Source organism: Puma concolor, chromosome B2, assembly GCF_028749965.1.
Source record: "Puma concolor isolate L17-30 chromosome B2, mPumCon1.1.hap2, whole genome shotgun sequence".
Taxonomy (NCBI): Eukaryota; Metazoa; Chordata; class Mammalia; order Carnivora; family Felidae; genus Puma; species Puma concolor.
In genome coordinates, this window is record NC_141671.1 from 107,877,210 (window position 1) to 107,891,674 (window position 14,465).

The 14,465-nt window shown below is 38.9% G+C and overlaps 1 protein-coding gene across 4 annotated transcripts in view; it reads left to right on the forward strand.

Annotated features, from left to right (window-relative positions):
* LOC112862882 (nephrocan-like) overlaps positions 1-14,465 on the forward strand; it is a 32,034-nt gene that overhangs the window by 3,574 nt on the left and 13,995 nt on the right. For 2 of the 4 annotated variants that reach the window (XM_086707676.1, XM_086707677.1), the window contains exons 2-3: positions 5,035-5,177; positions 5,734-6,021. In XM_086707676.1, coding sequence (XP_086563802.1) covers positions 5,833-6,021 — 189 coding nt within the window. In that variant the 5' untranslated portion in view covers positions 5,035-5,177; positions 5,734-5,832. Of the gene's footprint in view, positions 1-5,031; positions 5,178-5,733; positions 6,022-14,465 lie in introns of all 4 variants that reach the window. The other 2 variants (XM_025926101.2, XM_086707679.1) reach the window with 2 other exon arrangements.

Genomic DNA, 14,465 nt, shown 5'->3' on the forward strand with positions numbered 1-14,465 from the left:
TTGCAAAGGCAATGTATTGAATGGACATAGATGATGCACTTTGGATTGGAGAGAGAGACTGCCATTTATTGAACTCTACTATGTGCCAGGCCCTGTACTATGCTTCACATGTTTCATTTACTTTCTAGTAACCCCACCAGGAAAAAAGAAAAGGCAAATTAAGTGATGTTGGGTCACTATAAACAGTTGTGTGATAAATAAAGCCAAGGAACATCCACTACCATTTTACTTGAGCAATGCAGATCAAGTCTTGGAATATCAGGTCCATATGTATTATTTAAATTATATTTATTTGTATTTACTACCAATTTGAAAATTTGAGATATTCATATTGAAGAAGTAAATCTGGGCATCCCAAAGTGATTTCTTAGCCTTATTCTCCTTCTGATCATTTCTTTTATATACTCATACTTCTTTTAAGAAGCCTTTTTCTTAAAACCGGGAATTTTAATGCAGTGATTAAAGATTAGCTCAGACACCTCTTTCAGGAAAACTTCCTTTTTTCTTCTCATGTGGAGCTATGGCTACCATCACCATTTAGTTTCCCGCAAATACCTGCTACAGCGCTGACCATATTTTTTGGAGCCCCTCAGACCGTGAGCTCCTTGCAGCAATAACCATATATTACTTAATCTTTGAATGCCAGGTCCTAACACAGAACATAGAACATGGTAGAAATGATGTAAGTATTTGTGGAATCCGTTTAATATTTAAAATATTACAACAGTCTACTTAGAAATCTAAAAACTGTCACTTTTCAAAACATACCTTTGATACCTGCCGGAGAGCATAGCTAAACATTTTTTATAATGTTTAATGTTTCATAGCTCAAGAGTTAGGAATATCTACAAAATACATGTCAACCTTTAAAATCTAAGGAATATTTTTTCCCAACCTAAAGAGAAATGTTTATTTAACAATAATCTGGTTGACTTGACTAATAATAAATCCAGTATAATTTAAGCTTTGAGAGTTATTTTATTTTACCTATTCCATAGTTAAAATTTAAGACCTACTACATTTTTGTTTGGTGTACCCAAACCTAAAGACAAAACATAATGAGGCACCTGGGTGGCTTAGTTGGTTAAGCATACGACTCTTGGTTCCAGCTCAGGTCATGATCTCATGTTTTCATGGGTTCGAGCCCTGCATTGTGCTCTGAGCTGGCAGCTCAGAGCCTGCCTCTCATTCTCTGTCTCCCTCTCTCTCTCTCTGCCCTTCTCCCACTTGCACCGTCTCTGTCGCTCTCAGTATAAATAAGCTTAAAAAAAAAAAAGACAAAACATAACAAAAAGCAATTTTCAAAATCTCTATCACTGTTTTTTCCTTACACTCTCAACAACCACCTACAACTGCTTTTCCACTGTTACCTGATTTACATTCTTTATTTACCCTTTCCCACAACTCCAGGTTTGATTCAGCATTATCTAAAACCACCATTTAGCAACAATGGTATCAGAGTTTACTAATCATTGATTCTTCCTCTTTCATCACTGTCAAGTCACTGTTTATTTCTCAGATTGTCAGACTTTACAGATCAAACACAGACTTCCCCCTCATCAGCCCCTGTCATTTATGTTTCTTGTAGATTAATTCCACAAGGGGCCCCAAACAATTGCATTCTGAACACTGTTAAACATTAGTTATCTTTTTTTTTTTTTGCACTTAGATTAAAACTTAGAATACCTTTAAGTATCTTTTTTAGAATTTTCACAGTCTTTCAAAGAAACAAGTCAGAAAAGTGTGGGGAAACAATTACACAAAAGCCAAGTCACAAGCATTGTTGGACAAAGAATTTGGCCCCATTTGACTGTAACTCACTCAAAGTTCATTTGGCTTTTGTGGCCATGGTAAGCAGAGGGAGTGGGGATGAAAAGATTTTTATAGTGGATATTTGTCACTATAAATGCAGGACTGCCCATATTTAAGCCTCCCCTCCTCTATTTAGGGAATTCCCTACCTTACGTAACTTGAATATGATAAACCGAGTCTTCTTCCCATAATGGACTGAAAACGTCAGACAAGCCCACTCCCCAACTCTTGACAGCGGGAGCACAGGCATATGATCTAGGGTCAGCTAACCAAAATAATCCACCTGGAATTTTTACCTTGGAGACAGTAAGGCAAGCTTGGGATAATTCTTCCTAGTAGGGAGGAGAGATGGGAGTGGGGGTAGCAACATCCTTTTTGAGTAGTAGCGGGGCCAGTAAGTGGCACACAATTTCTGGTTCAGTGGTGCAGGCCAGGGTATCCGTGTTCTGTGGTGACACCAGACTGAAGTGTGATTTTGCCTGTGATTCTGGCTACAAAGGCTTGCTTTTATTCTTGCCATTTCCAAATCTGGTTCTGTAGGTTTTCACAATTCTGTATGCTACCCAATTTTCAATAATTCCTCTTCTGCTTAAATTAGCCAGATTTTTTTTTTCATTGCTTGTAACTAATAATCCAAACCAATACAACTATCATGTATTGAGACTCCCTTTTCACCCATGGACTTGACATGCGCTCATGTCATCTATTCCTTTCTGTAGAGTGGACATTATTTCCTCACATTTTATCTTCACGTATAGAAGAAAACATTAAGATTTAGAGAGGTAAGCAGTAGAAAAAGTATTTTTTTGTCTTACTTCAAAGTTACACTTTTTCTGCAACATTTTCAAGAAGGAAATAAAAGTTAAAAAGAATCATATTCATAATTTTTTGAGTCTTTAAAATTTCTTTTACCTCAAAAGGAGATTTTCATAAATTAAAGCTTCTGTCTCACTTTTGGCTGATCAGTTTTATAATAGGAATCACAAGCCAGTGCTTACAGACCCAAGTCAGGAAGATCTTGGGTTAGTCAGCTTCTTCTCTGGAATTCAGTTTCCTGTCTACAATGGGAACTAGACCTTTGCTTTTACTAAACCAAGGAAGGCCAATATCCATTGCATTGAGACACATGTTTGTATTTATTGTGGGGTTTCCTGACAAGGCACTATTGACATTTTGGACTAGAGACTTCTTTCTTGTGGGGCAGTCCTTTACGTTGTAGAGTGTTTAGTAGTATCCCTCACCATTACTTTCTAGATGCTCATAACACTGCCTATCCTCTCCTGACCATTATCACCATTTATTGTCATAAAAAATGTCTTCAGACATTGCCAAACTGCCCCTGGTTGAGAACCCCTGGGTTATAGAAAGGAAGAAAGGAAGGGAGGCGAGGAGGGGGCATAAAGATAAAGAAGATAAGAAAGCAAGTCAAGGAGGATCCTGGCTTGAGAATCTAAACAAAGACATAAATCTAATTCAATCCAAATTCAAATGCAAAGCATATTCCTTGAGATTGCAATCCTCCTTGTGCTGAAAGATTAAACCTAGATCCTGGGGTGTATTTTGAACAGTTGCTGGGTGAGTCATTTGAGTTTCCATTCTTGAGAAAGGTACCCATGCTTCTTTATTAGGTTTCTTCTCGCCCAAAGAAGCCAAGCAATAATGATGAGATAAGGTGTTAAATCTTTTCAGAGAAAAGAACAGTCTGTCTCACACTTAGCCTTAGGAACCCATAAACTCAAGACCTAAAAACTCAATCTAGGGAATTTTACACTCAGGGCCCTTAGTCAACATGTGAAAATTCCAAAAGTCAGCAGAAAGTATGCCAGAAGCTGACCAGTGATGGCTGTTTTGTGGCTGCGGCTTAGCAGAGCATGACTGCAGAGGGGACTGTCGCCTCCAGAGCAGGTACAAGAAGACATGCATGTCCTTCAAGCACCCAGGCTGTACCTTTGTACTATACTTTCTCTGCAGTTTATGGTATCAATAAGACTTTGCCTTCTACCTGGAAAAAAAAAAAGACTTCTCAGCTTAACTCTAAATAGGTGTGGTCTAGGGGAACAAATGGAGCTTTTGTTCTTCAAAACATTTTCAACTTTTTATGATCAAAACTATTTATATTTGTAATATTAAAACCAGGAAACAACTTAAAACTCCAACACTTAGTAGTTAATCAAATCTGGACAATACTCTTGAAAGTCATTAGACATTAAAATTTATGTTTATGGAAACTATAAAATAATATGAAAAATATAATAATAAAAGGTACAGAATATAAAGTATATAAGTAGGTTTACAATTGATAAAATAAAAAAATAAAATAATAAAATAAAACTACTTACTATTATAAAATAGTAACATTTTAGAGATAATGTCGGCATTACAGGAAAGCTATAGAAATACCATGGAAGAAAAAAAATATTATACAGTGTAATTTCAGGGCTCAAAGAAAAGGGTATACTGCAGTGACCAACAGAGGGTAGAAAATGAAATCCATCGCTATGCTGCTTAACAGAAAAACTAGCTGCCTCTAATGGCAGATGACACCAAAGGATTTTGTAGACATTTCATTTTAATTAACTATGAATTTACTCTCTCCATTTTAATTAACTATGAATTAACACAGAAGAAAAAAAAAGTGTTCCATGAGTATTTCTCTTGGCTTTTTCAAAGCCTAGGCAGAGAAAAGAAACCAGAAACGTGTTTGATTTGGGGACAAGACTAACACTGATTTTTTTTTTCCCCTCCTTGCTCTTTTTTTTCCAAATTTTCTTTTCTTGAACATTACTTTCCTATCTGAAAATTCTAAAAATTAAAAAAAAATAATTCTCTTGTTGAGAAATTAGTAATAAAGTTTGTTGAAAATCAGAATATTGATAGAAAAGAAATCCCTTATCATTCCTTATCTCAGATAGTAAAAGAAAAGAGGACTTAAAAAAAATCAAAAGAGAGGAGTAGAAAAGTCTTTTGGGAAAAGCATACAGAAATCCTTACTTACTCTGGAAATAGATTATCAGAGCAAAGGAACTTTTGGCTTCAAAATGAAAACTGCAGCAGAGAGGTAGGTTGAAGGGGACATCAGAAAAGCTTTTCAATATTAGAAAGGGTTTCTTTGGAGCGATGGGCTCAGGCCAACCAGCATAGGGAAATTCAGGTCTTCCATTGGGGAGGAGAGAACTTCTCTATATAATCTTTTGCTTAAAATGCTTTTAAATTCCTCAGCAGGGATGAGCACAGCAAGTAAAAGAGCCTCAACAAAAGCGTGCCTGGGACAAATGAAGCCTTCCCTCTGCAGTCAGGTTTCAGAACACACAAGTTCCTCTGAAGACACTCGAGGCCTTTCCTTCCATTATTACAAATAGATGAAGGTAACTGACCCATTTTGATGTTTTATTCTCATCCAAGTCAACAGTATTTTTGAGTGACAAAAATATTGTCCAAACTTGATATTTGAGTGGACCAAGTGATAGATGAGTTGAACAATTTATCTCTGGCTCTAAACCCCTCTTCTTGGTAGCCCATTGTTTCCCTAGCCATAAAATGTTACTGAAACAACAATAATAAAGAGAAAACCTGCTCATTTTCCCATACTAGTTAATGGGAGAAGAAAACACCTGCCTGTTGCAGTCCTACAAAAATCGTTGTAATATAGGGTCACAGAAAATCCAAAGGTTTATAGCCCACTATAAAACAGCTCTTTGTCTTTCCCCACTAATTCCCTAGTGTCACATTTAACAAAACAAGGAAACTACAGATAATAGACGTGTTTGCAGATTAGCCTTCCAAGCCATAAATAACAGAGGGGTTTGCTCACCTACAAATATTAAGGCAGCTTATCAATGTTTAAGCCCTTTGTAATGGTTGCTAACATTTTAACCCAGACAAAATTGGAATTTTTTCTTCCCTGTCTCCTTACATTGACAGAGCACACATTCATAAGATTCTATGATCAGATTTCATGGTATAAAGAGTGAGACATCATCTAAACACTTGGCTGCTGCCTGAGAGGCCCTGTTTTGGAAGATGCATCTGCTTTATGCCTTCCTTGCTTTGCTCTCTCTTACCTCTGGTTTCCATCCTAACTGTCCTGGGAGATGTAGCTGCGATTCAGTGCACTCGGTACAATGCTACAGGCTAACAGAGGTACCGTCAGGCCTTCCTTCCACCACCAAGAAGCTCTACATTAGCCACAGCAAAATTCAACACCTCCAGGTAACCATTCTACAGTCAAGTTGCTGCAATTTTATTTTTTGAGGCAGGGTGAGGGGCAAGTGTGGGGCTGTTGACGTTTAATTTAAATAATCCAAACTCAGAACTAGTGGTTATCAAGTTTGCGTAGCGGCACTATCATTTTGCCTTCTACTGCAGAGATGGGTGTATGCCTCTGGATATTTCTTTGGTCAAAAAAAAAAATCTGAATCTATAATTAATGGTATTTTATTTCAGTTTTTATTTTTAACAAATGTAATTATATTATTGCAAAGTAAAAGAAGTGGCTCTCTCTCTCTCTCTCTCTCTCTTTTTAATGTTTATTTTTGAGAGAGAGAGAGAGAGAGAGAGAGAGCAGGCAGAGGAGGGGCAGAGAGAGGAGGACAGAGGCTCCAGAGGCAGTGAGCCTGATGTGGCACAAATCATGAGATCATGACCTGAGCCAAAGTCTGACGCTCAACCCACTGAGCCACCCAGGTGCCCCAGGAGGTGGCTCTCTCTTAACAAAAAGAGTTTGAGAGCAAATGGCTACTTCCTGTTCCCAGGATTAAGAATAAGTGCTTTCAGGGCCACCTGAGTGGCTCAGTCGGTTGAGCATCTGACTTCGGCCCAGGTCATGGTCTCAGGGCTCATGAGTTTGAGTTGCTCGTTGGGCTCTGTGCTCAGAGCCTGGAACCTGCTTCAGATTCTGTCTCCGTCTCTCTCTCTCTCTCTCTCTCTCTCTCTCTCTCTCTGTCTCTCTCTCTCTCTGCCCTTCCCCTGCTCGTGCTCTCTCCCTCTCTGTCTCTCTCAAGTATAAATAAACATTAAAAAAAAGAAGTGCTTTCAGGGGAAAGGGGAAAAAGTACTTTTGTTTGTGCCATAAAAAAACAGATGACACTTAGAGCATCATAAGACCATCAAGATGAACCCTAGCATCTGAGAATTATTTATATAAATCCTACAAAACTGCCAGGCCTCAGTGTCTTTGTGGACACCTCTACAGAGGAAATACATGTTTATGTTTGGGCACATTACTGCCGTTCTCGTTCTATGCACTTTTAATTCTAACATTTTTATTTATGCCTAGCTATTCAGAGTGCTGTAAAGAATGCTATAGATTTGCCTGACTTTTGTAATATGAAGGAACTTTTTGGCCTTTGGTATTTTGAAAAGTATCAAGAGATAAGGGTTCTCATCTTCATTTTCTCCCTAGCTAGAGATATAATCATCTTAAACAAGCAGTTAAAAAAATCTCCGGGCCTCACTTTTTACCTTTGTGAAGTAAGAAGCCTGGGTGTGATTGTGATCCCAGGCTCCTTTTCCCTGGCAGATTCCATGGCTCTCTGGTTTTATTTTTACTAGTCACTGCTTCTCCCTCATAGGCCAAATCCTGAGATAAGGAAATACCTCTCTGTGATCCAGGCACAGTCAGCAGGTGAATGTACTTTCCCTTCAAAAGAGTCACCATCCCCTTTCATTTGGTTAAGACATTTTAACGTACGTGTGCCTAAGCAGGGAGACTTTCAAATATGTGGCATGGTATTTATTTCAAGGCTCAATAAGCAAAATTGCCTAGTCGTCATGTTTACTTTGCTCTTGTAATCCAGTAGTGCCTAATGCCAGAGAGCAAGTCTGACCTTGTCAGGTCTCAGCATTTAAGTAGGACAGCTGGTTAAAGGGCGAGATGCTTAAATATTTGTTCTGAGGGCCTGAGACGCCAAGAGCTGAAGTGTCAGCTAAGCCGGGTAATGATCCCACACTGTTGCCTTGCAGCCGATAAGATGAAATTATCCCTCTCATCAAATTCAGTTATTGAGTGAGTGCATTTGTCGTGGGTTTAGGTTCACTGAACAGCAATATTGCCTCTTCCCCGAATTTAACCCAGTTAACCGCCTCTTGGAAGGACGGTTCCCAGCAGAAAGGTTGATGAAAGACAGGATTGTTTTGCGAAAGTAATAAACAGCTCTAAGCAATAATACTTCTATTTTAAAAACCCTTAGGTTTTAAATTGACCGTATTTCACGAATGTGAGCTGTATCTTGTGAATATGCTGTATGTTCTGTCCTTTTGGTTGGAACTACAGAATCGGGTGCCTGTATTTCAAGAAAAAAATACCTTGAAAATACCTTCAGATTAATAGCAATAGAAATTACATATGCACACACATATGTGTATCTACACATATATACAACATATGTGTATATATCTCTGTACACACACCGCATATGCATGGATGTGTACGCACATACATATATCCATGCATAAAAGTAAAAATGTTTCTATTACTTATCCATATGTTTTGTGTTTGGGATTGTGAATGCTGTGTTTGAGACTAGGGATAAAATATGAAAAATTCACAGTTCTTGCCCTCACAGGATGAAGGCCTTTATTTATGCGTGCATCTGTAAAAATTCCTACTTATTTGAGGCACATCCATCAGACTGTAACACTCCCCATTTGTTCTTTGCTTGCCTCATACTGTGCCTTGGCCCCTTCCCTCCTGGCTCCTGGTCGTCCTCTCCATCCTGAGTCCCGCATCTCCTTGGTGCCTTCAGTGTCCGATGTGTAAGCCTCACGATTCCTTGAGCTCACAAGAAAGTGTCTATCTACATTCCTACTTCACCACAGCTGTCTGCCCTCTTGGTTATATCATAATCATTATACCCAAAATGCCTCCACTCAGAAATCTCGAATTCCTCCACTCCCTGGTCATTATCTTCTTTCGTCTCACCTGCCACCCTCTCTACTCTTCCATCCACCCCATGGAGATTTCGAACCCTAGATCTGCCCATGTTTTCTCAGATAATTAGTTCATTTCTTATCCATCTTCTTTCCCTATCCCTGCCTTTTTTGCATCCCAAAATTAATGATCTCAACACCTATCCAGCAAAGCCTCAGTCTTAGATTAGGGTGATCATTTTCCTTTGTTTCTCCTATGCCTGGATACCCAGATGCTGCTGGAGACGGTCACACAACCTCTCTGCACACATGTGCATATGTATGTGTGGTTTGCAACAACCACAAATCCATAGAAACACCACAAGTTTAAGGTCTCCGGCCTCATCTGGGTCTTCAGCGTCACCCATCTGCCCTTTCAGTTCTTCTTCCTGTGTTCCCTTGACATCTTCCAAAACTTCAGTGCAGCATTGGGCTGCTTTCACAATCCCTGCCATCCTTGCTCTCCTATCACCAACGATTGGTCTTCCCTTTTATTGACTATTCTTGACAAAACTGAGGCCATTAGTCTTGATCTCCCTCAACTCCTGCTCACTGTGTACTAACTTGTCTCCATTCAATTCTGCAAACTCTTTCCTCCAGACAGAGAGGATGAGATCTCCCTCTGTCTGCTCAAGGCAACCTCACACCCATGCCCTGGAGTCCACCTTCCTCACCTCTCCCTGGAGCTTGCTCCATCATCTTCCCCATACCCATATCTCCAGTGGCTCTTTCTTTATGAGGGCCCTGTTCTAGCTTAGAAATAGGCTCCTTTCATTACAATAAAAATAACATTATTTTAAGTCTGTGTGTAAAAAAAAAAGGTAATCTGTACTTACTGTTTCTACTTCTTTACCTCTTTTTTTTCTTTTTTGAGAGAGAGAGAGTGAAAGCTGCAGAGAGGGGCAGAGAGAGAGCGAGAGAGAGCGAGAGAGAGAATATTAAGCAGGCTCCACACTCAACACTGAGCCCAATTCAGGGCTTGATCCCAAAACTTGGGGACCATGACCTGAGCCAAAATCAAGACAGATGCTCAACTGACTGAGCCACCCAAGCAACCCATCTTTATCTACCATTTATTCTTTAATTCACTACTGTCTGCTTTCTACCCACTTCATACAGTTAAAAACTGTTCTCTCCAGGACATTGGCTCACTCCTGTTTCTTGAAATTCTCTCTTTTGCCTTCCGTGGCACCATACTTTTGTGTCCTCATTACTCCTCTCTGATAGTTCTTTTCTGCCATTTTTGTCGGTTTCTTTTCCTCCACTGCCCCTTCTTTTTTTTGTCATCTCCAGGGAGTCTCAATCCTTGGTCATTCCATTTCTTACTATGTACACTCTCCTTAGGAGAGTGTACTTTAAGGAAGTGGTGATGGCTCCCATAACTGAGTTTCAGATTCATGCCTTACCCCTGTGTTTCAGACTTATCCAGCTGCCTCCTAGACTTCTTCATTTTGGTCTATGATCTCAAAATAACATGCCCAAACTGTAGTCAATCTTTCTCCCTACACCTGTGGTCTTTTGTCATTGGCTTCTCTTACTTAAAATAATGTCCTTAAGGTTCATCCATGTTATAACATATGTCAGAATTTCCTTCCTTTTAAAGACTGAATATTTCATTGTATGCATATACCATTTTGTTTATCCATTCATCAGTTGATGAACACTTGGATGGCTTCCTTTTTTTGGCTGTTATGCTCCAAAGAACATTCATGTACAAGTTTTTGTGTGCACATATATTTTCATCTGTCTTGGGCATATACCTAAGAGTGGGATTTCTGGGTAATATGGAAACTATGTTTAACATTTTGAGGAACTGCTGGACTGTTTTCCAAAGTGGCTCCATTGTTTTACATCCCTATAGCAATGTATGACAGTTCCAGTTTCTCCACATTCTTGCTAACATTTCTAATCTTTTGTTGAATTATAACCATCCTAGTGAGTGTTAGTTAGTATCTCATTATGGTTTGACTTTTCTTTTTAATGTTTTAATGTTTATTTATTTTTGAGAGAGAGAGAGACAGAGCACAAGCAGGGACAGAGCAGAGAGAGAGGGGGACACAGAATCTGAAGCAGGCTCCAGGCTCTGAACTGTCAGCACAGAGCCTGATGCTGGACTCGAACCCATGAACCATGAGATCATGACCTGCACTGAAGTTGGACACTTAACCGACTGAGCCACCCGGACACCCCGGGTCATTATGATTTGACTTTCATGTCATTAGTGGTTAATGATGTTGAGCATCTTTTTGTGTGCTGATTGAACATTTGCATATATTTTTTGGAGAAATGTCTACATGAATCCTTTGCCCATTTTTTTTAATTGGGTTGTCTTTTAATTATTGAGTTGTAAGAGTCCTTTATATATTCCAAATACAAATCTCCTATCAGATATATTATTTGAGAAAAATTTCTCCCATTCTATGGTTGTTTTTGTTGTCATTGTCATTGTTGTTGTTCATTGTCTTACTGATGTCCTTTGAAGCACAGAAGCTCCTAATTTTGAGTAAGTCCAATTTCCCTGTTTTGTGGATGTGTTGTCACTTTTGCTTTTGGTGTCATGTCTAAAATAGCTTTTACCGGGGCGCCTGGTAAAATAGCTTTTACCGGGGCGCAGTCGGTTGGGCGTCCGACTTCAGCCAGGTCACGATCTCGCGGTCCGGGAGTTCGAGCCCCACGTCGGGCTCTGGGCTGATGGCTCAGAGCCTGGAGCCTGTTTCCGATTCTGTGTCTCCCTCTCTCTCTACCCCTCCCCCGTTCATGCTCTGTCTCTCTCTGTCCCAAAAATAAAAATAAATAAACGTTGAAAAAAAAAATTTTAAAATAGCTTTTACCAAACCCAAGGTGATGAAAAGTTATGCCTGTATTCTCTTCTAAGAATTTTATAGTTTTAGCTCTTACATTTAGAGAACAAATAGGAGTGTCTTTATGACAGTAGCCAATTAAAATGATTGTGCAGGGACGTCTGGGTGGCTTGGTTGGTTAAGCGTCTGACTTCGGCTCAGGTCATGATCTCATGGCTCATGGGTACGAACCCCACATTGGGCTCTCTGCTCTTAGCACATAGCCTGCTTTGGATCCTCTGTCCTCTTCTCTGTCTGCCCCTCCCCAGCTCACTCGCGCTCTCTCTCTCTCTCTCTCTCTCTCTCAAAATAAATAAATAAACTTTTAAAAATAGATAAAATGATTGCTCTTTATGTATTTTGTGGAAGGGAAGAAGCTATGTCAAATTCCTCCTGGGTAAGAAATATATAAACAGAGTTTATCACCAAGTGGGAGGATTATGGATTATTTTTATATTCGTTCCATACTTTCCAGAATTTTAAAATTGTTTACAGAGAACAAGTGTTGCTTTGATGATCAGAAAAATAATTCCAACATTGTTTTACAAAACTTTTACTGGCTTAGTTCACCCATGTCTGAGGCTGTAACTAATATTTCAATTTCATGTGTACCTTGGACCTATAAGGAACCCAAAAAGGTCTGTGGCCCTCCAATGCTTGGAGCAAGGCCTGCCCAGAGGAAACCAGAAACAAAGCCTCTTATTGGGAAGCCAGCAGAAGTTGTTTCTTTGCTCTACTTCATTTTACTTGCTTTGCTTTTTAAAAAATTTTTCATATTTTATTGTAACCTTTATCTACATATATATTAGGTTCACTAAACTGTAAGACTGTATGGCAGGAATTATATTTAGCTAAACGTCCTATGCCTAATTTTTAACACCAAGCCATACTTGCCTTGTTTTTTAAGCAACATTGAAAAACCAGCAGCCTCAAAACCTTAAAAACAACAACAACAACTACAAAACCAAAAGGGTGAGGGGGACACCTGTGTGGCTCAGTGAGTTAAGCGTCCAAATTTGGCTCAGGTCATGATCTTATGGTTTGTGAGTTTGAACCCCACGTCGGGCTCTGTACTGGTGATGTGGAGCCTGCTTGGGATTCTCTCTCTCTCACTTCTCTCTCTGCCCCTTCCCCACTTGCACGCTTTCTCTCTCAAAATATATAAATAAATAAAAACTTAAAAAAGGAAAGAAAGAAAAAGCAGTAGCATCAAGTTAGCTCAAGGGCAAAAGCATCTCTTTTTACATCTCTGGAGCACACCTCCGCTTAGTCCAGGAAAATGGAAAAACTAGCCTCGCAGAGTTATTTTCCTTTGTCAGCTCTGTAAATCAATGGAAAAGTTGAAAATCAGTGGGCATCTTCTTCACTGTTTGTGGTACCAGAATTCTATATTCTTCTGCTAAATTCATGTTATAGCAGTAAAGTTAAAATAAAAATATGTGTGTTGGGATAAGATAAATCTGGGTGGGAAGCTCAACTTTTACACTTGCTACCAAGATATACTTGGACTGGTTATTTTACCTTCTTGAGCCTTAGTTTCCCTTTCTGAAAAGGTAATAATCATGCTTGCACACAAGGCTTTATAAACATAGTAAATACTTAGACAATGCTAACCATTTTTTAAAAAGATTTTATTTATTTATTTATTTATTTTTTCAACGTTTATTTATTTTTGGGACAGAGAGAGACAGAGCATGAAGGGGGGAGGGGCAGAGAGAGAGGGAGACACAGAATCGGAAACAGGCTCCAGGCTCTGAGCCATCAGCCCAGAGCCCGACGCGGGGCTGGAACTCACGGACCGCGAGATCGTGACCTGGCTGAAGTCGGCCGCTTAACCGACTGCGCCACCCAGGCGCCCCTAAAAAGATTTTATTTTTAAGTAATCTCTATACTCAACGTGGGGCTCAAACTCACAACCCCAAGATCAAGAGTCACATGCTCCACTGACTGAATCAGCCAGGCACCCCTAGAAAATGGTAGCCATTTTAATTAATAATAATCAAGAGTAATCGGCATTGACGGACAAAAAGGAGAAAGAAAGGTCTCTGTGCTTCAGCTACCCACTGGATTTGCTTAGGAACATGAACAGTCTACTTAGGCCAGTCTGTACACTTCATGAATAGAAATAAAGACAAATTGAGGCTCTGATACCACACTTTGCCTAGTCCCCAAATAAATTGCCCATTCAGAGCCGTGTCATCTCTGAGCCTTGCTACATAAACAGTAATCTTTTAGGGTTTATAGTCAGTCAGATAAATGTGGAATAATAACTAATAACTAATAACACCATGATAATAATATAATATAATATAATAATAATATAATAATATATATAATATAATATATAATATTATATATAATATAATAATATAATAATAATAAAATAATATAATATATAATAATATATATTATATATTAATAATATATAATAATAATATATATTATAATATATAATAATATAATAACTAATAACTAATACTAATAACACCAAGTTCTTTTGGGAGATCAACAATCTAAGAAATGAAGATCTATGTCTAGAATCACACGTGACTTTATATGAAGGAAAGTCTAGAAAGGACACTTCAGGATGAAAAGTATTTCAGGAACAGTCTTGAGCAGGTCATTAAAAAAAAATTTTTTTTTTTTTTGCCTGAAATTCTAATGGGAGATTTGAACTAGGTAACCTCTAAAGTTTCTGCTTATCTTTTTTTTTAATTTTTCTTTTAATGTTTATTTTTATTTTTGAGAGAGACAGGAAGAGCGTGAGCGGGGGAGGGGCAGAGAGAGAGAGAAACAGAATCTGAAGCAGGCTCCAGGCTCTGAGCTGTCACCACAGAGCCCAACTCGGGGCTCAAACTCACAGACTGTAAGATCATGACCTGAGCCAAAGTCAGATGCTTAACTGAC